Below are 20826 nucleotides of genomic sequence, written 5' to 3'. Positions count from 1 at the left end.
TATTCAGGCAGTCATTCATTACTCAAAATGATGATTTTGATGTCTGATAGTGACTGTCAGTTGTTGCAAGCGTGTATTTTGGGACTCACAATGTCCATTATGAATCTGTAGAATGGATTTTGTCAACTGCGTAGTCATTTTGAATGACTGGCTACGAGCATAGCTGGAGACTCACGATATAGTTGAGTGTGGCTGAATATACACACTTCGCGAATATTAACACTGAGATGATTTGGATTTGGATTTTGATGGGCTAATGGGTGGATGGGTGGATGATCAGTATACACTGTAAAGAGGGTTTGATTATTTGTGTGGTGGGAGTGACGATTATTGATTTTAACTTGGTCATGTTGTGGTGATGTTGTTTTGAAAAAACAATCTTTGAGCTTCACTACCTAGGTACATGTTTCTCAGAAGGTTTTCGATTCAACAACTAAGTGACAGTCTTTGGATCTATATTTGCTTTGATATATACAGTATGCTCTTCTCCCAATTTCTTATCTTGAACCATGACGGCAGCTGACAACGATTTCCATTAAGTACCTATATCCTCCTTGAATGCCTCCATAGCCTCAACATCTGTCATTAGTTTTGTAGCAGAAGCCAATCTAGTATATTCCTTATACTCAGGAGAAACCTCCCCAAGCAAAAACCATTCAAGGCAAGTAGTCAAGGGAACTCGATGTGTTGCACGACCTGTAGATACGAGAACCCAAATCCAGAATTCTATAAATTTCTCGCATCTGGCAAGTAATGCCATTCACTCTACAGGATCCTTTTCAAAAGCATCCCAATCTGCTGGGTCAGGCCATAGACGAAACAGATGAGATCTTTCAAAGACAAACATGACTTTGACATTCAATTTCTGCTCAACCTTTTTGATCTGTGCGCCATCCTCAGCGGACCAGTAACATTCGCATTCAGAGATAGGTGGAGCGTATGTCGAGAATTGTTGGATCATACCGCCAGGTCTCATTGGCAGCAATTCGTCACGCTTGTCCAACATGGCGTCACGTTCAGTTATGATTGGAAGATTCTTTTTATAAGCCTCTTCCATTTTATTCCAGGCGATAGGATTAAACTTGGCTTTGTATGCTTCATGCCTCGCTTGAACCCACTTCTGTCTTTCCGTCAATTGGCTTTCTTCGGGAGGAGGACGAGTTTTTGCTGCTTGATCTCCACCGCTGATGCCGGCAACCGCCTTTGTGGTATTATAATCGACTGGATATCTGGCCTCTTGGGTATCGCTCGATTTTCCGACAGTAGGAGGGGCAGATTTCCTTGTATTTCCACCGTCGTTGGATTCGGAAGCCTCGTTTTCCTTCGGATCAGCCGTAGACTTTGGGTTTTCGGAAGCGCCTTTCTTATCCGTGGGGTCATCGTCGACTATGAATTGTTAGTGGTTTGTCTCATAAATGGGAAAAATGATTGATGATGGTACTTACAGAGCTTCTTGTAGACAGCGCGCTCAATTGCCTGGAGCTTTTCTTGCTCGGGCAAAAGCGCAATCGCCTGGTCGTTTGTGGCATCTTTGAACGCATATCGATATAGCATGTTCGATTTGCCTTCTTCATACAGTCTATTCAGCATTTCTGGTTGTCTCGAATTGTAATTCGACATCTTCGTCGACTTTCTCGATTGCGAGTTTGTTGTTGCGTTGAAGGGGGAAAAAAATCAAACGTGAAGAAGATATTAGTAGCCTCGCAAAACTGAAATTCGGGTCACGCGTGTGCTATATTTTGGGCAGTAAGCTAGTCAAATATGTTTCCAATGGTCTGTATATGAACAGTTGGATCTATGTTCTCACTTTGCATGCTCGAGTGAATACACATAAATTTCAGGCTCAAACGGGACCATTTAGGTGAATAATGATAAGACCGGATGGTAGCAAATGGTGTAAATCACCGCAATGATCGAATTACTGATAGAACGGCTTGGAAAGATAATCAACAAATGAATGAGGGATGATTTATGAATAAGGATGTGATAACGTTGATGCTGTACATGTAAATTAACGAACCTTGCTCATGACTGTGATGAGAGAGTCGTTACCCCATCCCCCTTGAGAACCGTGTAACTTTCACACATCTATTCTCAATGGGCAACTTTGAGTCCATGATATGAAGCCATAGTCAAAATCTCGGGAACTTTCCCCCAATCTACTCGTTTGACAAATCATCAGGGGTTTAGGAAACCGGCACAATTTCCAAGCTGTATAGGAACATTGTACCTATAGTCGGTACTTTGAAGCTAATACTCAATGTGACTTCAATAGTCAATCTGGACCCAATACTGGGAAGACTCTTGCATCAAGTATCATCTACCTGGAGGACGATGATGTGAACAGAACGTTGAAAAGAGGTTCGGCTACGTCGGTAATTTTTCGGTAAGTTTGCCCCACCGCGGGGTAGCCGTCTACCTCTCTCAGATTGATAACGTTAGGTACCGTTCAACCTTGGTATGATAAAAATACCACTTTGACAAATAATACTCTCTGTATATACATTTATCATAGATCAATATGTCATCCTCTCATTCTCCCAAGAAGCTTGTACTCAAAGGAACTTTAAAAGAGGTAAATCCTCTCTACTCGCACCTCTCAAACATCCCCCACTTTCACCTGATAAGCATCTCATATCATTTAGATAGGATTTGAACATGGCAATCTTCTATCTGCTGAGATTAAAGATCAAATGAAGATTTATGATGCGATGTTTCAGTCTACTTCCTCATTAACATGGCCCGAAGTCCATGAGATCGCCAAGGAATTTCAAACTACAATTCAAAAGCTAACGCCAGATATCTATGATGAAATGGTGGGTATTGCCGAGGGTGCAGGTGTTGATATCTTGGATATTGTAGCACTTAATTGTAGGAGTGAGATTGCTTTGGGTAGATTTACCGATGGTTGTACGAGTTTAGGTTGGAAGATGCAGGGGAAGGATGTAGAAGGGAAGATGGTGTTGGCACAAAACTGGGACTGGACTGAGAATGTTCAAAAGAACTTAGCGATGGTGGAAATAGAAAGAAAGGGAAAAGAAAAGATTTGGATGGTGACTGAGGTATGACTTTTGTCTTCTATTTCTAATGATTTTGGGCCTAGTGCCTGCTACGATACAGGGCTAACAGAACATAGGCAGGAATAGTAGGCAAAATTGGCTTCAACTCCGCTGGTGTTGGCGTATGTCTTAACGCCATTAGAGCTCTTCCAACACATACTTATAAGCTCCCAATTCACGTTGCACTCCGCATTTGCTTAGAAAGTGATAGCGTGGAAAATGCTCTAGCATCAATCGAGGAATTAGGTGGTGTGGCTTCGAGTCAACACATCCTTATAGCAGATCCCAACAGAACGTTGAGTATGGAGCTTTCACCTGTGGGAAATTGTTTCTTGGAGCCATGTGATGATGGATTTGTCGCACATACAAATCATTTCATCAAGAATGAATTGGTTAGCGAGCCATTTTGGCTCAAGGGAAGTCCGGTGAGACTTGAGAGGGCCAATTTTCTGGTCAGTGAGTTAACCAAGGATATGAGGAATAGCCTGCAGATTGATGATAGAATCGAAAATATTTTGAGGGAAAGATTGTTCTCGGATACTTTCAATGCACCGCAAGCGATTTGTTGCCAGGAAGATCCAGAGCGCCCAAAGGAGACAAGGAATAGTACGCTGTTCAATATTGTAATGAAACTGGAAGCTGGTAACTCGACTGCTGAAGTTTTATTCGGAAAGCCTGGGATGACCGATGGAGAGGTGCTGAAGATGCCATGGATTTGAAAAGGTCTAACCCTGATCTTGAGTTGATGTTTCTCAGCAAGCTAAGGAAGCTAGCGCAGGGTTCTCACCAGTCGGGTTTCCAATGTCTGAAAGAAGTATGACATCCAAAGCAAATTCAGAATCTCAAAGCTATTAAATGTACCAATTGTCTTGGAGAGTCTCTAATTGTTTGAACATAGTCAAGAGTGACAGATGGCCACCCCATTTCAAAGCAGCATAAAACCCAAAAACAATTCAACGTTTTAAAGTCATTGAATATTCGACTCGCATTCTTAAACTGAAAACTTCCAATTGCCTGACTACAGTTTGAACTATTGAGCACCTCGCGCTAGTGTAGAATGACTTCATTTAGAATTCGACTCTAAGTTTGTATTGTGCCTCGGTTTACCCGCACCTAAAGTACCTCCTTTAACATACTACCTTGTCCCAGATGAGAAAACTTGTATTGAAGTCCGGTTACGCAAAGTCAAAATATAGAGTCAAGCAAAGTAGCACATGCCTGGCTGAAGATTCCCAAAGATAACACCATTGAATACCAAATTCGCCGAACCTATCTATTGTCCTCTAGCTTCCGTTACATCGTACCATGCATTTAAACGACCCGAGAGTCAAACCCAGGAAAAAATTCAAGCGATTCTAGTAATTTGGCCTTTCCCGAACCCCTTTCTACGATTCCCGCAATCCCCAAACGCCGGTACAATTTAAGAAGTTTTAACGACTTCTACCAATTTCAGGTGAGTATGCTTTCCGTCGCACCTTTATCTCTTGGCTGGTGCTTTACTACCACTACCACTTCCACTTCCACTGCCGCCATTATCAGAATTACTTTTTGCCTTCTTTTCTTCTACTTTTACCTTTTTTTCTTCTACTTTTGTCTTGAATTTCAGTGCTGCCCTCTTTGTCCTTTTTGCCTCCTTCTTTGCTGCCTCCTTCTCTGCTGCCTTCTTTTTCTTTTCAGTACCTGAGCTATCTGGAGAGTCATAACTACCATGGTCGCTCGTGAGCGATGGGAGACTTTTGAGCGATGGGAGACTTTCGTCCGATGAGGAGCTAGATCTTGGCATTTTTAGAGGTGGACTAATGGATCGAGTTGTAATTGAAATTGATAGGATTGTTATTTTGTTGAATTGACTTTGTCTAACTGGTTTTGAAGAGATGGAATGAGATGATATGAGATTGGGAGTGAAAAGCACGAAAGGTTCTACATTTATACCGTTCCAACTGGGTCTGGACTTCAACAATCAAGAGTTCAAATTGTTAATAACCGCCAAATTCTAGTTGATAATATCTGGTCAACAAGACCGCCCCTATTTTTGTTCGGTCTGTGAAACGATATGACCATTAGTGGAGATATTTGCTCCAATTCAACATGTCTCCTAACCATTTCCCGGAAGATATCGACATACAAATCTAAATTTAGAAGTGTCCAAGTAGCTACCTAGCTTAACGGTCACCAGTACACGCCTTATTGGAGACCCAGAAGATGACTAGTTAGTCCTCTTAAGCCGAGAATTCTTCAATTGCGCGCTTTTGGCCCTAAATCAAGACAAACAAGAGACCTGGTCATTCCATCATGACCTTCTGTCCCACAAATAAAAGTGTGATATAATAGAAGAATTTGAATCATTCCAAGAAACGCTCATCATTTTTTATTCAGAATGTAGTACATTTATTTGAACTTCCGCCCTCCTACTCTTGATCTATCGTCAAGAAATTACTTCTTGGCATCGGACTTCATACTTGCCTGAATCCATTCTCTATTTTTCTCTGTCACAGCCTTCATTTTTGCCTCACGATCAGGGTCTTTCTTCAAAGCTCCGACATTGTGTGGCTCTGGTACATGACGACCCTTTTCAACTGCAGGTCTCTTTTCCATTCTTTCATCCCATGCCTTTAGAGCTGGGAATTCCTCAATATCAACTCCACAGTAAAAGGCAGCAGTTACCCAACCCCAGTGAGCAATATCAGCGATTGTACATCTGTCACCAACCACTAAAGCGTGTTGTTAGTGATGTCTCTTGAACTGAATAGGGGTATATGGCAGTGCCCCCAGCCATATTGAATGACCAAGTTGCAAGATATGCACTAGGTAGCTGATCACAAGGCAAGGATTGAGGAGTCAATTATACTTACAATAACCAGAGGTTGACTTTTCTAGATGGGTATTGAGAACAGAATACAAGCGCCTGGTCTCATTTGTATAACGATTGATACCATACTCAATCCTCTCCGGGGCATATTTTGAGAAGTGATTGGCTTGACCTTGCATGGGGCCTACACCCGCATTAAGGAAGAAGAGCTCGTTATCGTGTCAGTTTATTTTGTTTGAGATCTAGAAAATCAAATGACCTACCCAGTTGTTGACTTCATAGTACTCTCTTGTACCCTTTGGGTATGAGATCTTATGCTCGGTATCATATCTATCGACGAGGTATTGTTGAATGCTACCACTTTCGAACAGATTAATCTTCTTTCCATCCGTGAATGTATCGGTCAAAGCAGGGATTCGTCCATTTGGATTTATCTCAAGAAACCATGGCTCTTTTTGGGTGTTCTTGGAGATATCAATCTTGTGTACCTCGTAGGAGAGACCAAGTTCCTCCAAAGTGATAGAGATCTTGATTCCATTAGGAGTTTGGGTTGTGTAGAGATGAATATCTGATTGGGAAGCCATTTTGGGAGTGATTTGAGAATGTAACTGTGTAAGACGATCGTTCATAGATATGAAATTGAAATGGGAATGAGTGAGATATATAAAGAATTCTTGGATTTTTGATTTGTAATGTATCTACATTTGACTTTCACATATGTGTAACTTCCCGAGCTTCCCTCCGCTTTACCCCACCTACGTAGGTACCTTGCGATGATGCGATCTACGGAATTATAAATCTTGATACTGCTGATCCATTTTATCTTACCGAGCTAAAATTGAAAAACGGCTGTAAGGAGGGAGGCTTGGCGGAAAATGCCGAACGTGGTATTTTTTCAACAACACATGACTATTTGGCAGATAAAGTTCCCTTGTTTGATGTATAACGTGACCAAAAACAATAAAGAAGTCCTCCTGCTGCCATCTTGGTCGTCATATGAACACGACAGTCTTTATTAGACAGGACAAACATGATAGTCTCTTGTTGAAGAATATCTTATATCACGTGAGAGCTGTACTAAAACCAATCAACACTAGCTCGACCGGCTAAAGTGCTTACTCGGTAGATTCCAGACTTAGGTGCAATACAATCTTTCTTCTACGAGTATTCTTTTGTAAATCCTGCAACAATATCAAAATCAACAACCATCGATAATTAATACACTCACCAGAACATCATGGCGTGGAGACAACAAGGAAGCACTGGATCGAACAACATTCCTTTGGGAAATCGACGACGCTTCCCTGGCGATGGCGGATCTGCTCAAGAGGAAAGCTATAGCCCAGCTCCATCTTCCAATAATTATTCTTCCAGCAATCACCAAGATTCAGGCATCAAGCGTGGAAGAAGTCCAACTGTGAAGTGTAAGTTTACCTTATCTAATATCGCAAACAATCAGTCTTAACATTTTCTAGCCGAAGAACCTGCAGGCGATGGATCTCGACGTCGCAAGAAGAGAAATCGTTGGGGTGATGCTACTGAGAATAAGGCTGCAGGTCTCATGGGACTGCCAACGGCAATCATGGCGAATATGACAAGTGAACAACTTGAAGCTTATACCTTACATTTCCGTATCGACGAAATTACACAAAAGTTGAGAATTGATGATGTTGTTCCAGCGGATGGCGACAGGTAAGGAAGCTCTTTCTGTGTGTGCTTAACAATAACTAATTATTTTTTCTGCAGATCTCCTTCGCCCGCCCCTCAATACGATAATTTTGGTCGCCGTGTCAACACTCGAGAATACAGATACAGAAAGAGGCTCGAAGATGAGCGACACAAATTGATTGATAAGGCTATGAAAGTTATTCCTAACTATCATCCACCACAAGACTATCGCCGTCCTACTAAGACTCAAGAGAAGGTCTATGTGCCAGTCAATGACTACCCAGAAATTAACTTCAGTATGATTGCTAACCCTCTAACCTTTCTAACCTTATTCTCCCTTCCATATCCGTTTTCATTTATCGTGTGACAGTAGATGCAGCATTTGGAAGACAAATGCATGGCACCGTCATCACTAACTTGTCGTACTCACTACCATTTTGCTCAAAGCTTTTGATCCTATACTAACACTTAGCTTGCGCTTTACTAAAGTTGGTTTACTTATCGGTCCTCGTGGCAATACATTAAAGAAAATGGAGACAGAATCTCAAGCTAAAATTGCTATCCGTGGAAAAGGATCCGTCAAGGAAGGAAAGGGTCGTTCCGATGCAGCCCACACCAGCAACCAGGAGGAGGATCTTCATTGTTTGATCATGGCAGATACCGAAGAGAAGGTTGAAAAGGCAAAGAAGTTGATTCACAACATCATTGAAACTGTGAGTCTTCGATACTCTCCCCTGATATCCTCTTTCAATACTAATCTACAACAGGCCGCCTCTATTCCAGAAGGTCAAAATGAGCTTAAGCGTAATCAACTCCGTGAACTCGCTGCTCTCAACGGTACGCTTCGTGATGATGAGAATCAAGCTTGTCAAAACTGTGGTGAAATTGGCCACAGAAAATACGATTGTCCTCAACAACGCAACTTCACTGCCAACATTATCTGTCGCGTTTGTGGTAATGCTGGACATATGGCTAGAGATTGTCCAGATAGACCTCGTGGTGCCAATTGGCGTAATGATGGCCCTGCAGGTCCAAATGCTGTACCAGGTCAAGCTCGTATTGGCGCAGGCGATGCTGTTGACCGCGAATATGAGGTAAGCATAAACTCAATCTTGACTTCTATAGTATCAGGTATTAACAACTTTGTCTTAGCAACTTATGCAAGAACTTTCTGGTGGTGCTTCAGCTGCTACAGATGCTCCTCTTCGTATCGAATCTGGTCCATCAGGTTATGACCAAGGTCCACCAAAGGATCAAGAAGATGTCAAACCATGGCAACGAGGTCCATCAAACGCTCCTGCTCCATGGCAAAGAGGAAACGATGGACGTGATGGACGTGATAACCGCGATCCTCGTGATTCTCGCGACTCTGCGCCTTCTGGTCCTGCTCCATGGGCGAGACGAGGTGATGACAGAGATAGAGGAGGCTACCAAAATGGTGGATACAATGCTCCACCATCTGCTCCCTGGGCAAAGCAATCGCAAGCCCCAGCTGCACCAACTGGTCCTGCTGCTTATCCTGGTCAAAACGGCTATGCCCCTGGATATGGTAGTTATCCTCCTCAACAACCACCAATGGGTGCTCCTCCTGGTCTCAGTAGTATGCCAGGACCCCCAGGCCTTAGCACTGCCAGCATCAATGCTCTTCTTCAACAATATGCCAATGCTCCTCCTCCACCTCCTCCATCAAATTCTGCTCCTCCACCACCTCCGCCTGGAAGTGCTCCTCCACCACCACCACCAAGCGATCAGCCACCACCACCACCTCCTCCAGGAAACTAACCGTCGTCTTCTCACGTAATCAAGAAGACTACTTTCAATTATTTTTCAGCCGGCGTGCAAAAACAAACAATCACTACGCCAGGTTTGAAGCCCATCCAGGAAGGATACTAACCTAGGGATTTCTTTATCCATACACACAAGGTTTCTTTGTGTTGACAAAGACAATGTTTATTATTGGGCCGATTTTTCGAGTCCATTTACTTTAATTTTTTCTTTTGATTAGTGCCTTGCTGCTAGTGTAACCATAGGAAATAAATTATTTATGAATATCTTTGGCTATTATGATGTGATGTAATTTCTTTCAAATTATATCTCGAGTGACCGACCACCTACTTCGTAATCCCCTAGTGTTATGGGTTTTTATGTTGTTAAGTTCATCCACCTGTGGAGTCTTTGTAGTCCGATTCTGCAAAGCCACAACTCAACTTCTCAACTATCCCAAGAGGTAAGATCTTTTGATTCCATCAGACTTTGTTTACAAATTCATTTGGGCAAAATCTGCTTTTCACACATCTTTTTCCCCCTTCTTTCCACCTTGTGGGCCGCTAACCCCAAGACTGTTTTTACTCGAGGATTTCGCTGTCGCATCAGCTGTCGCGTCATTCATTGCGCGGTATCCATCATGAAAAAGTGGTTACCTGACAGCTCTGTTCTCTCCCAATACTCCTATCCAGGATATTGAGGCGAACACTCACTCCCACGCATGTTAAGGAAGCTGCGCGGAGACTTCTGGAAGGCTGCACAGTTTTACTTCTTCATAACTTTCAAGTACAATCACAGACAAAAGCTCTCTCTTGCCTTTGTGAGGCTTGGGTTGTCAAGCTGGTTGTGTCTTGGTCTTTCGAACAATTGGATTGACGCATCCTTGGTATTGGATTTGTAAGATGCAATGCACTTCCCAGGTGGATGAAGCTATCATTGAGTTGGGTCTTACAAGTGAATCGAATTTTTGATTGAACGGAGATTCTGGCTGGATGTAGATTTGCTCTACTTCACAGAAGAATTTCATGGAGTTTCCAAATAATTGGAAAAGTGTACATTAAATTATGTTCCTAAACTACTTGCTATTTTGCATGGGAAGGAATCCTACACCAACAACCGCCGCCAAAAGTATAAACTTAAGGACACCCAAATTACACAACAGATAACAAATTCAACCCTTCGATTTCTTGGCTCTCTTCACCTTACCTGACCGTGTACCAGAAAGTGGTGAAGCCCTCTTCAAATTCTTCTTTCCTTTAGTTGTGTTCATTTCATCTCCAGCCGGCTTCAAATCCACAAAGTCATCCCAAAATTTATCCTCCTCCATTTCGTCACCCTCATCCTCCTGCTCAATCTCTGGCTCCACACATATTTCTTTTCATTAAATGTAACCTTAGGTCTCGAAGCAGGCTTACTGCTTACAAAACTCGACTTCTGTGGTTGAGAACTATATCCCCCGATTTGATAATAGTTATCGGAATCACTGAAAGGGTCGACATCGTCGTCTGGCTTCAAGTCAGCGTCCGAACTACCTGGTGATTCTTCTTCCTCCTCTTCCTCAAGTATAGGATTCAACGCAGCCTGTTCGGCTAGTTTTTTGAGCTCGGCTTCTTTCTTCTTCTTCTGTGCAGGTGTTAACTTGGTGTCTGCTCGTGTTTCTCTACCTGTAGCTGGAGCCGGGGTAGGCGTCTTTTTTTCGCCGCTAGGTGGTGTTTTGGGTTTCTCAATTGGGTGGTTCAAGCCATGGAACTTCTTTGCCATCTTTTCCTTATGCTTCCTATCGCTTTCCGCCTTCTTCCTTTTTCTCTCTTCCTTCCTTTCTTTCTTTTCCTTTTTCTTTCTCGCCTTTGCCTCCTCTTCCGTCTCATCCTTGTCATTATTACCGCCACTTACTGGAACTGCACTTGCCCCGGCTCCACCCCCTGGTGGTGGCGGTGGTGGTTGATTGTTATTGTGATCATGGTCATCTGGTTTACCTTCCTGATCTTTCTTGGCTTGTTCAAGGGCATCCTTCCTAGCTTGTTCCTCATCCTTCTTAGCTTGTGCAGCTTGCGCTTTCGCAAGAGCATCTGCGGCTTGCTGTGCTTCTCTTGCTTCAATATTTCTACGTTTGGTTGCTTGGGCTTGAAGAGCAATTCTTGTCTTGATACGTTTCAATCCAAGTTTAGGCCCCTCACCAGCCACTATATTATCATGTTAATCATATAATATAAAGAGTTAAAGTAGAAAGGTAACGTACTTATATCGTGAGCAGTTTGAAGATCAGCCATCTTTTGTTTATTTGCGTCATTCTCTGCAATTGCTGCATCTCTTTGTAATTGAAGTGTTGCACCAGTTTCCTCACACCCTGCTAGTAAAGCTTCTAACTCAGCAATTCGAGCCTCGAGCTCTGCAACTCTCTGAGAATCATCATGGAAAATTTCTGGAGCACCTGGTTCTACCTCACTCTGTCGATCAATAAGTTCCTGTCTGTGTTTGCGACACTCTCTCAATTTGTTTTGAAGATCTGTACGTTGATCTTGAAGAGCTGCTAGAGTCCTCTTTGAAACATTAAGTTGGATTTCCATATTAAGATTCTCATTCTTGAGCCTCTTGAGATCTTCCGTTTGTCTTCTGAGCCTTTCGATATGTTGCTTGTTGATTTCTTCATTAGAATCATGTGATGTAACACTTGTAACATCTATATCCACATCAGCCGCAGCATCATCCAATTCCTTTTGATGTGCTTCAGCAGCTTTCTTTCGATCCTCTTCTGCTTTCTGTTCTCTTTCGACTCTTGCAGCTTGCAACTCTTCTTCGATTGCAGCATTCTCAACTTCAAGCTGGGCTATTCTTTCTCTAGCAGCAGCTCCTCCATCAGCGTGTTGATGAAGACCTGCATACTCTTGCAGTTGTCGAAGTTGATGTTGTCCTCTTCGCTGACAAGCATCAAGTTCCGCTTCTAGATTTTTAATGGTGATTTGATCATCATCATGATTTTTTCGACAATCGGCTAAATTCCTTCTCAATGTTCTTAGACCTTGTGGTGAGATCCCATTAGCATTTAATCTAGCTTCGTCAAGTCTTGCTTGAATATCTTTGATTTGCTGCTCATGTCTTTTGCTCGCATCAGAAATTTGTTCATCCAAAAGAGCAATTTTCAAGTCCCTATTCTCAAGGTCGTCGAGGGCCTTAGCAAGGGGTCCATTAGCAGCATCCTCATCTGGAATTTTTCCATGCAGTTCTGCGACCTGCTTTGTTAGAGCGTCGATTCGTTCTTGCATGGTTGTTCTAAGTCCAATGTTTACACTGTTTAAATTTGTGATTTGCGTTCGCAAATCAGCAATCGTTTTTCGTAGATTTGCAACGATTCCATCACTTTCTTCCTTTGCCGCAGTCCGTTGAGCCTCAGATTTTGCTATGATTTCCTCATGCTGCTTCTTCATCGCAGCGACTCGAGCCTCGGATCTTGCCAAGGCTTCATCGCTCACTCTCTTTGCCTCATCTCGTTGATCCACAGCCCATTCTAACATATCATGAAGTTTTCTCTCGGCCGCTACTCTTCGAACCTCACATCTTGCCAAGGCTTCATCAGTCTCTTTCTTTGCCGCAGCTCGTTCAGCTTGAGTTTTTAGTAAAGTTTGGTGTCTTTCTCTTATCGCTTCGGCTAATTGCTTCTTGAACTTTGCAGCCTCGGGATTAGCTGTCTTGGAATCTTTCTCCAGTTGTTTCACAAGCTTGTCAATTTGGGCTTTGGCATTCTTAGACTCTGTTTCCAATTGCAGCTTGAGACGAGCTATCTCTTGTCTCTGAGCTGCTTTCTCAGCTTTATCTTTTGGATCTTTTGGATTATCTGGATCAGGTGGATCATCGGGGTCATCTGGATCGACGTAATTATCTATAGACAGTTTGGCTAGCTCATTATCGATATAATGCTCGAGTGCGATAACTTTCTCTCTGAGATCTTGTTTTTCCTGTCGATTTTTGGTTATATCGTCATCGAAATTAATCATGACCGTCAAGGATTCAATCTTCGCGTCTCTTGTAGCAATATCTTCCTGGAGATCTTTGATAGTCTCTTGACAAAGGTGTATATTCTTTTCGTGAAGCATGTTTTGATCCATGAGATCTTTTAGCTGTTGTTCCAAATTTAACTTTTCTTCATTCGAAAAAACACCACCTCCGCTGGCTTCGATCTTTACTATCTTGGTCGCTTTCAGTTCAGCTGCCTTTAAAGCTGCGTTGAGTCGATCCTTCTCGATATTCATTGCTTTCAAGTCTGATTCGTATCTTTCAGCTTGCTCCCCTATTGCTTGTCGTTGTAATACTAGCTTTCTTACTTCTCTCTGTAGATCCGCAACAACCTTATCCTTTGTGGTTATAGAAGCATTTGCAGCCTCTATTTCAGCCCTGAGCTTCTTGTCCAATTCCTGCTTATTGTTGTCGCTTGGATGAAGTATCACATTTCTCAAGCTATTCTCTAGCTCTTTGTTTCTAGCTTCTGATGCTTCTGCATTTTCATGATAGCTATCAAAATGTCTGCATAGTTCATCAAAAGCTTGATCGGATAATAAAACTCCGGGGCTTGGATCATTCGAACTTGGTTTCAATCCTCTTGCTACCGCATCGATATATTCGGTCTGTTGACGGCATTGTTTCGTAAGTTCCTCCAATTTAGCCCGACATTGTGTCAATTCTTTATCCAATCGTTCTATTTCTGCCTTTTCTCTTGCACAGTCTTGATCAGGTGGCCGAGTACCACGAGCCAAGAAGAAATCTCTCCTTTCTCTTTCCAACTTTTCCATTCTTTGAGAAACTTCCTTCAATGCCTCTTGTGTTTTTATGTACTCTTGCTGTACTCTTCGATCGTAACTAGAGCCCGCATTATTATTCCCTGACACATTTTTGGCGAGTTCTACCATTTCAATCACCTCCTGAATAAGTTGGCTGAATTGCTGAGGTGTACTATGATTACGCCTTAAATTGATAACAGGCTCTCGAGTATCTGAATCATATTCCACATCCTCAGCTTCCCTTTGACTCTCTTCCTCTCCCAAAGCTTCACGAAGAACCCTCAAAGTCGTAGTGATAGCCGCATGCCAATCCGCAACCGCTGTTCGGAATATCGCCGGATCCATATCCTGATCCGGAGTATCCTTTTGAGTAGTGAAATAATACTGCGTCGCTCTTCGAAACTCCAAAATGTATTGCTCGGAACGATTTCGTAATCCCCGCCACACTCGACCTTTAGCTCGGTATGACATTGCTTGTTGATGTCCTGCCACAATCATCTCCCTCATCTTGATACATTGATTACTTATGAATTGTATACCGGCATCATCAATTACTCGACCGTGTTCGTTTATGGCATCCACAATAACTTTCAATATGGCTGCCCATTCATCTCTTTTCATATCCAATGAAAACTAGACTTCCTTGGCGTAGACCACCAGCAATTGGAATTTCTTGCTCCTTGCGTGCTAGAATATCTTCTGTTTTCAACCTTTTCTCTTGCTCCTCCTGCCAAAAGGAATAATCTGGGTCGTTATTATCAGCCATCTTGAAGAGGTTTCAGCTTGATAGCTAGCTGTATGTTTGCTAGATTGATTTTAATCAATTATTGTTGAATTGGTTGGTAAAGTATACCAGCGACCCATGAATGTACGGAATATTCACAGATAGCACAAAATAATAGAAGCTACTTATCGAATCCTATTTTCCTTTGTGATTCTCCTATTCCCAAACCTTGATGCAGCTGGTTTTTGAGAAGACGGAATATCTTTGTTTTTCTTTGTTATGACAAGATCTCTTTGAAGTCGTAATACATTCTTCTTCAAGAAACACAATTGATCTTTTGATGGAAATCGTTCTAGGAATTGGGAGAATTTGATGCTTGAATGGATTGAAAGGAATTCATACTGGGGCGTCTCTATGTTGATGAAAACGGCGAAAGAGGAGAATTTGTTCAATGGTAGTCGGTATGATCATAGTACTGTTGGAGGTGCGGATTGATAGTTATTGAAATTTATGGCCAAGAAATTTGATTGAATCCAAGTAATCCTGATTGATTACTTATTTGGTATATTAATTTCCATCAGATAATGCAGAAAAAAATCGAAATGATTATCTCAATTCAGAATTTTACACAACACCAGATAGGGGTACTTCACAAAATGATTAATCACCCCAACATATTTACCAGAACAAGGAGTTCTTTACACCCGAACTGTAATCCAAAACTAAATATCAAATCAGATACCAGAAATGCCTTCCAAAATCAATGACCTCATGGTCCTCAAGCTTTCAAAGCTTTCAAAGATCAAGCCATAATTAACCTCTCGACTCCGGAACTGCGTGATTGTCCCATCTCCTATTTAACCGAATGAAAAATCTTGGAGTACAAGTTACACGAACTCGGGTATACTCCATCCATACAGACGACCTTTACAAAGATTTCTGATGTTTTCAAAATATATGAGGAGATGCTCATTCTCAAGGTTTATGCAGCGTTTATATAATGAATGAGAGCGAAGCTATATTTCTCTGTGAGTCGATAAATGTAAATCATATCGGGATCTCCTGAAACTGCAGTATATCTCTAGTGTGTGATATAAACTCCAAGCAGAACGAGATTGAATTTTCTGACTTCCTGCTACCGGATGATTGAAACCCTAGAAAAAATGTTGAAAGAGATCATGGAAGATTCACGGGATATTTAGTGATGGGATGAAGTACATGTGCGATTGGGAATTTATCTTTCAGGACCATCAATGGGCGCATGGATTGACGGGACACTTCCTAACTTTCGATGTTTTTAGTAAATTCATTCTTTGATTGTTTGATATCAGAATTCACATTTTGATTGTCCTATTTCTAATCAACAATTACAACAATTCCTAATTTAAATGATTCAATACATCAAGAGGTATCCACAAGTCCAATTTTGCAGTGTCCCATTAGTCCGTACACCCACTGATGATCTCTCGACTAATATCCAATATACTAAAAACAACAAAACAACAAAACACCTCTTCTCCCATCTACAACAAATCTCCTCATTCCCTCCCCTCCCAAACCATCTCCAAAGCCCTAACATATCTCTCCCTATTCCCCTCCCCCACCAAATGTCCACAATGGGCCGTCTCCCCCAAACCTCACTTTCCCTCACCCCATCCTTCCCTCCAAATCCCCTCCTCCCCGCCTCCTCCGCATGCTCTTCCACATCCTCCCACCTCACCATCCTATCCCCCTCACTAAAAACATACAATCTCCTCGCTTCCTTCCCAAAAATCTCCCCATCATTAAGATCCCTTCTAATCCTTTCTATCAAATCTACTCTCCCAAACATCCCCCATAAAATTTTATACCCCCCAAAAAGCACATACAAAAAACTCATACATAGAAAATGCACGATCCAGAATCTCGGAAACCCCAGCGAGAATGCAGAAACAGTAGCTCTGTATCTGAATTTTCCCGGGGAAGAATCCAGGATCAGAGAAGCGAGTGGAAGAGATCTCCCTAGCTTCCGATGGAATTCGCGCGCGAGAAACGAGAGTGTGAATGCCCCGCCGTTGGAGAAGGAATGAGCGAGGATTTTGGAGTTGGCGGGGAATTTGGAGAGGATATTGAGAGCGGGGGTGAGACGAGAGAGGGAATTAGCGGAAGAGGAGAAGATGTGGGGAGTGGAGGTTGTGAGGAGGAGGATGGGGGTGTGTGGATGGAGAGTGTGGTAGAGAGTTGTGTATTTGGAGATGTGTTTTGGGGAGGCATTGAGCCAGGAGCTGAGCAAGATGAGGTCAGGAGATTTTGAGAAGGATTTGGATTTGGGGGGAATGGAAGAAGATGAGGATGAAGTGGTGGATTCGGGGGGGTCGTGGATGTAGATACAGGGAGAGAGACGTGTGAAGTCGGATAGGGTTATCATGATGATGGTAATTAGGATGGAAGATTCAAAATCTGAATCTGAATCATGAAGAGTTCTGGATTGAAAGGAATTATGCAAATAATTAGTTTCATCCCATGTTTATATGGATAGCCAGCCCTCTAGGATTATCTTTCTTGGCTCAACAGTTTTGTAATGTTGCTAGGAAGTCTCCCATTCTAAACATAAGCGTGGAGCGGAGACGGAACGCGGGGTTTGATATCCTTCCGAATATGAGGTTATCACTTGTCACGACCTAGCCAATAGGAATGTCATTATAACTGTTAGAAATATAAAGATTGAAAATAATATCAACAATATTGTGACTGTTGAAATGTATATCTATTAGAATACTTGATTCTCTGCTCATAATTCCAATAACCACCTAATCCAAGTTCAACATTGTAATTCCACCATCTACCACCATCTATACCATACCAATACTTCAATTAACCACATCACCACTTAACCCCTTATCCTCTCCATCTCCAATCATCACTCTTTGTTGTAATTCAAATCCAATTCCACAAACTTCTTTCCTTCTCCTAGCAAACATTTCATATAAACCCAACCAAATGGTTCTATCCCTACAATCTGTCGCTCCAAACCATTCACTCGCACCACAATCCGGCATATATCTATTCAATTCTTCTTTCGTCGCTTGAATCCAAGGTTTTGGTATTGGCCAATCTGAAAAATGCATATATTTCGCTTCTGCCAAAGCCTTTTCCGCGTCCCAAGTATCTTTCAAATTGCCCAAACATTCTTGATGTGATTTGCGACGGAGTTCTCCCGAGAGAAGATTATAAGGACGAGATGGAATGGCTAATATATTGGGTGAATACATTGTATTCAATATATCCATATCGTTCTCATTCGGTCCCGCATGTTGTACTGCTGATTCGATTCGTTGGAAGAGGTTGGTGGAAGGATGTAATAATAACAAATGAGAGGAATATGCCCAATCGGTAGGTGGACCGAAATAAGTATACGGCATAGCGACCGGAGCAGATGGTAATAGAAACAATTCATCCATATTCCGAATATAATTCGCATCCGAATCGAGATGTAGAACTCGATCATATTGCGTGAGATTGAATGCGAGAAGTTTGGTATATGAACCTGCCCATGTTGTCTGTTCCGTGTGATTCTGATGTAGAACATCCACCGGTTGTAATTTGACGTAATAATCGGTTTGTGCTTGCTTTAATAATCTGGCAATGGTTGTGAGCGGTTTGGAAGGAAGATTCGTATCGATTTCTTCAACATTCCAATGGGATGGATATAACATTAATCGTTGAGCACGACTACCGATTGTTTCGACCTGCGACCAGAGCATGAGAGCACTACACAGATATTCAGGTGAAGTAACATATTGAACATATGCGAATTTGAACCAGTCAATCGCAGAATCCTCAACTGTAGTTACTGGACCTGGCATTGGAGGAAATACATCGCCATCATGGTTGTGAAGGAAGACATATCGAACGACCAAAAATATGAGTAGAAATATGGACGTCAATTGAAAAGTAGTTGAAGATATTAAAACTCGTAATCGACGAGTATAAAAGCGAAAGCCTGCCATACAGACATTTGAATATGAAAGAAGGATAACAACATTAACATCTCCATTCTTGAGATTTTTCCTTTTCTTCCCAATTAATACCTACTCGAGCTACTTACTTGAATATTATTGATTGTTACGGCTAAGTTGTCCGATATCATAAACACCAAGACGCTAAAAACATGAGAATGTAAGGTTATTTCTTGGCCCCTGAGGTTAAATAGTGTGATATCTCACCGCTTTGAATACATTATTGAGGATCTATATCGTACAACCAAAATGATCAATGAGATCTCAATTTGGATGAATGAACGAACCAAATTGATTGATTGATTGATGAATTTCTTTTCGAGGGAGAAATGATTATCATATGGGGGCAAGCCCCCAAACCCCCATATCCTCGCTGCGCTCGAGTTTCGGGAATTGAAATAGAAATGTCAGGGTCAATTGTGTGTATGATATGCCGAGCGGAGTACCCCAAGTGGGATGGATGTGGCAGAATAAAGACAACGAGATCCATTGGACCATACATATTGACCCCTTTCGCACTCAAGGAATTGCGATTTGTCAATGAGCCAATCTATGAACCAGTCTTCGGAAATCGGCACAATCAAGTCTTGACCATGATGATAGTTTTGTCATAAGGCTCGTAGACTATGATGCTATTCACAAAGTTGCTGCCAACTCCAAAGGCAACTCCCATATGGGTTGGATATACATCTCAGGACCTCTTGGTATGAAATTCTCAAGTGAGCCTTTCTATTATTCCATAGTATTGGAGTACTGAAAGAATATCGCTGTTTACACATGTTCTCTACTTATCGTATTCTTATCATCTTGGCTATCAAATTCCATGATACCACCAATCTACCCAATTTTCAATTCTCAACCTCATTCATCTCAGTCCCAAGAAATGCAATACTCGATACCAGATCAAAAGATCAAAATTTGGCTCCTGATCTGACGAGTCTGCCATCAGAGCTTCGAAACCGTTTTGTACAAATGCTTCACATCTGTGTTGTTCACGGAGATGGAATAGCAAACCTCCTTTTTGACAAGCAAAATCTACAACGAAACCCTTCATTATATCATATAGCTTTGGAAACTCTCTATCTTGAAGCATTTCCGAGCTCTTAGTTGACCATACAGTTCGTTGCATGATTACTATTGCGCACAATTAGCTCATTGAGAGTAGAGCCGAAGCATGCGTGAATCCCCTTCAGACTTCTCCTACCATTCCTGCGAGTATCGTAAATCTTCACATGTACGGCTTCAAAAGCTTAGTGACTATTATACCAAACAATCTTAGCTAAATGGGGGTCCCCAAGAATGCCTACATTGCAAATACTACTATTTACATATGGAGCAAAAGATCCAATATTGCCCGCCTCCAATATTTCCAAACCTAAGCCTGATCTTAAATCATAAGACAGCTAGACGTTGTTCCTTTCGTCAAAAAATTTATCCTTCAATTTCCGCTACACACCCTGATTCTGACTCCCATCCAAGATACTTGCGAACCACCTCTCGTCATTAGTGTGAATACTGCAGTCAAACTGTCGTCCACTCCTTCAACCACAATAGATACCTGCACATCTGCCAATACATTGCCATTGCCATTACCAGTAACAATAATGAGTTACTATATTGCGGCATCTATCACAATATATTCATTGCTTCAGCTTTATTCTCATCTTCAATCAAGAAGATAGAGCCGCCCTTCCCTCTTCGGAATATACTTTCTTTACCTAGAATATCCGAATTCAACTAGACTCATTAATTAGTGAAGCAAACGTATACTCTTCTACTAATGTCAATGTACCATCCTTCTTTACAATTTCACAAGAAACATCCAGACATTAGCCTGTTTGGGAGTCCAGGTTTGAGCCTACATAATTTCTAACTCCTCACTCTTCGCTCTGTCCCCCTCACCCCTCACCCCGTACCCCCTCAATCCCTCTCGAACTCCGCATTCCCCGCCCTCATTCTCACAGCCATCCAAGTACCCAAATACCCATAGTCTCATCTCAAGATATTAAATAATACTCCCGAATACTCTTAT

At 42.0% G+C, this 20826-nt stretch overlaps 7 protein-coding genes across 7 annotated transcripts; 3 read left to right on the top strand and 4 right to left on the bottom strand.

Moving 5' to 3' along the window:
• Positions 1 to 760: 760 nt before the first annotated feature.
• EAF02_007060 (uncharacterized protein) lies at positions 761 to 1620 on the bottom strand (the record flags this gene model as incomplete). The annotated part of the gene is made up of 2 exons (XM_038903108.1): positions 761 to 1386; positions 1446 to 1620. 2 exons carry the CDS (start codon positions 1618 to 1620, stop codon positions 761 to 763), a joined length of 801 nt encoding a protein of 266 aa, XP_038757429.1.
• Positions 1621 to 2499: 879 nt separating this feature from the next.
• EAF02_007059 (uncharacterized protein) lies at positions 2500 to 4084 on the top strand. Its single transcript, XM_038903107.1, has 3 exons — positions 2500 to 2575; positions 2646 to 3062; positions 3137 to 4084. The coding sequence occupies exons 1-3, from the start codon at positions 2522 to 2524 to the stop codon at positions 3776 to 3778; spliced, it is 1113 nt and encodes a 370-aa protein (XP_038757428.1). The 5' UTR covers positions 2500 to 2521; the 3' UTR covers positions 3779 to 4084.
• A 1212-nt stretch (positions 4085 to 5296) lies between these two features.
• EAF02_007058 (uncharacterized protein) lies at positions 5297 to 6603 on the bottom strand. The gene is made up of 3 exons (XM_038903106.1): positions 6132 to 6603; positions 5912 to 6077; positions 5297 to 5770 (listed from the first exon to the last, which is right to left on the bottom strand). Exons 1-3 carry the CDS (start codon positions 6495 to 6497, stop codon positions 5493 to 5495), a joined length of 810 nt encoding a protein of 269 aa, XP_038757427.1. The 5' UTR covers positions 6498 to 6603; the 3' UTR covers positions 5297 to 5492.
• A 502-nt stretch (positions 6604 to 7105) lies between these two features.
• EAF02_007057 (uncharacterized protein) lies at positions 7106 to 9318 on the top strand (the record flags this gene model as incomplete). Its single annotated transcript, XM_038903105.1, has 6 exons — positions 7106 to 7292; positions 7344 to 7560; positions 7615 to 7832; positions 8026 to 8249; positions 8304 to 8630; positions 8689 to 9318. 6 exons carry the CDS (start codon positions 7106 to 7108, stop codon positions 9316 to 9318), a joined length of 1803 nt encoding a protein of 600 aa, XP_038757426.1.
• Positions 9319 to 10471: 1153 nt separating this feature from the next.
• Positions 10472 to 14838, bottom strand: EAF02_007056 (uncharacterized protein; the record flags this gene model as incomplete). Its single annotated transcript, XM_038903104.1, has 4 exons — positions 10472 to 10656; positions 10716 to 11483; positions 11540 to 14659; positions 14712 to 14838. 4 exons carry the CDS (start codon positions 14836 to 14838, stop codon positions 10472 to 10474), a joined length of 4200 nt encoding a protein of 1399 aa, XP_038757425.1.
• A 1969-nt stretch (positions 14839 to 16807) lies between these two features.
• Positions 16808 to 17089, top strand: EAF02_007055 (uncharacterized protein; the record flags this gene model as incomplete). The annotated part of the gene is made up of 1 exon (XM_038903103.1): positions 16808 to 17089. The coding sequence occupies one exon, from the start codon at positions 16808 to 16810 to the stop codon at positions 17087 to 17089; it is 282 nt and encodes a 93-aa protein (XP_038757424.1).
• A 556-nt stretch (positions 17090 to 17645) lies between these two features.
• EAF02_007054 (uncharacterized protein) lies at positions 17646 to 18641 on the bottom strand (the record flags this gene model as incomplete). Its single annotated transcript, XM_038903102.1, has 1 exon — positions 17646 to 18641. One exon carries the CDS (start codon positions 18639 to 18641, stop codon positions 17646 to 17648), a length of 996 nt encoding a protein of 331 aa, XP_038757423.1.
• Positions 18642 to 20826: the final 2185 nt, after the last annotated feature.

The sequence above is a fragment of the Botrytis sinoallii genome (assembly GCF_014898435.1).
Source record: "Botrytis sinoallii strain Bc 23 chromosome Unknown BSIN_011, whole genome shotgun sequence".
NCBI classification, from domain to species: domain Eukaryota; kingdom Fungi; phylum Ascomycota; class Leotiomycetes; order Helotiales; family Sclerotiniaceae; genus Botrytis; species Botrytis sinoallii.
This window is presented reverse-complemented; position numbering and strand designations above follow the sequence as displayed.

Bases quoted from the DNA above. Each gene is read 5' to 3' on its own strand.
- EAF02_007059 (XM_038903107.1), top strand. From the start codon at position 2,522: ATGTCATCCTCTCATTCTCCCAAGAAGCTTGTACTCAAAGGAACTTTA. The intron at 2,576-2,645 runs GTAAATCCTCTC...CATATCATTTAG, and splicing joins TCAAAGGAACTTTAAAAGAG to ATAGGATTTGAACATGGCAA. The intron at 3,063-3,136 runs GTATGACTTTTG...AACAGAACATAG, and splicing joins AGATTTGGATGGTGACTGAG to GCAGGAATAGTAGGCAAAAT.
- EAF02_007058 (XM_038903106.1), bottom strand. From the start codon at position 6,497: ATGAACGATCGTCTTACACAGTTACATTCTCAAATCACTCCCAAAATG. The intron at 6,078-6,131 runs GTAGGTCATTTG...CACGATAACGAG, and splicing joins ACTATGAAGTCAACAACTGG to CTCTTCTTCCTTAATGCGGG. The intron at 5,771-5,911 runs GTAAGTATAATT...AACACGCTTTAG, and splicing joins AAAGTCAACCTCTGGTTATT to TGGTTGGTGACAGATGTACA.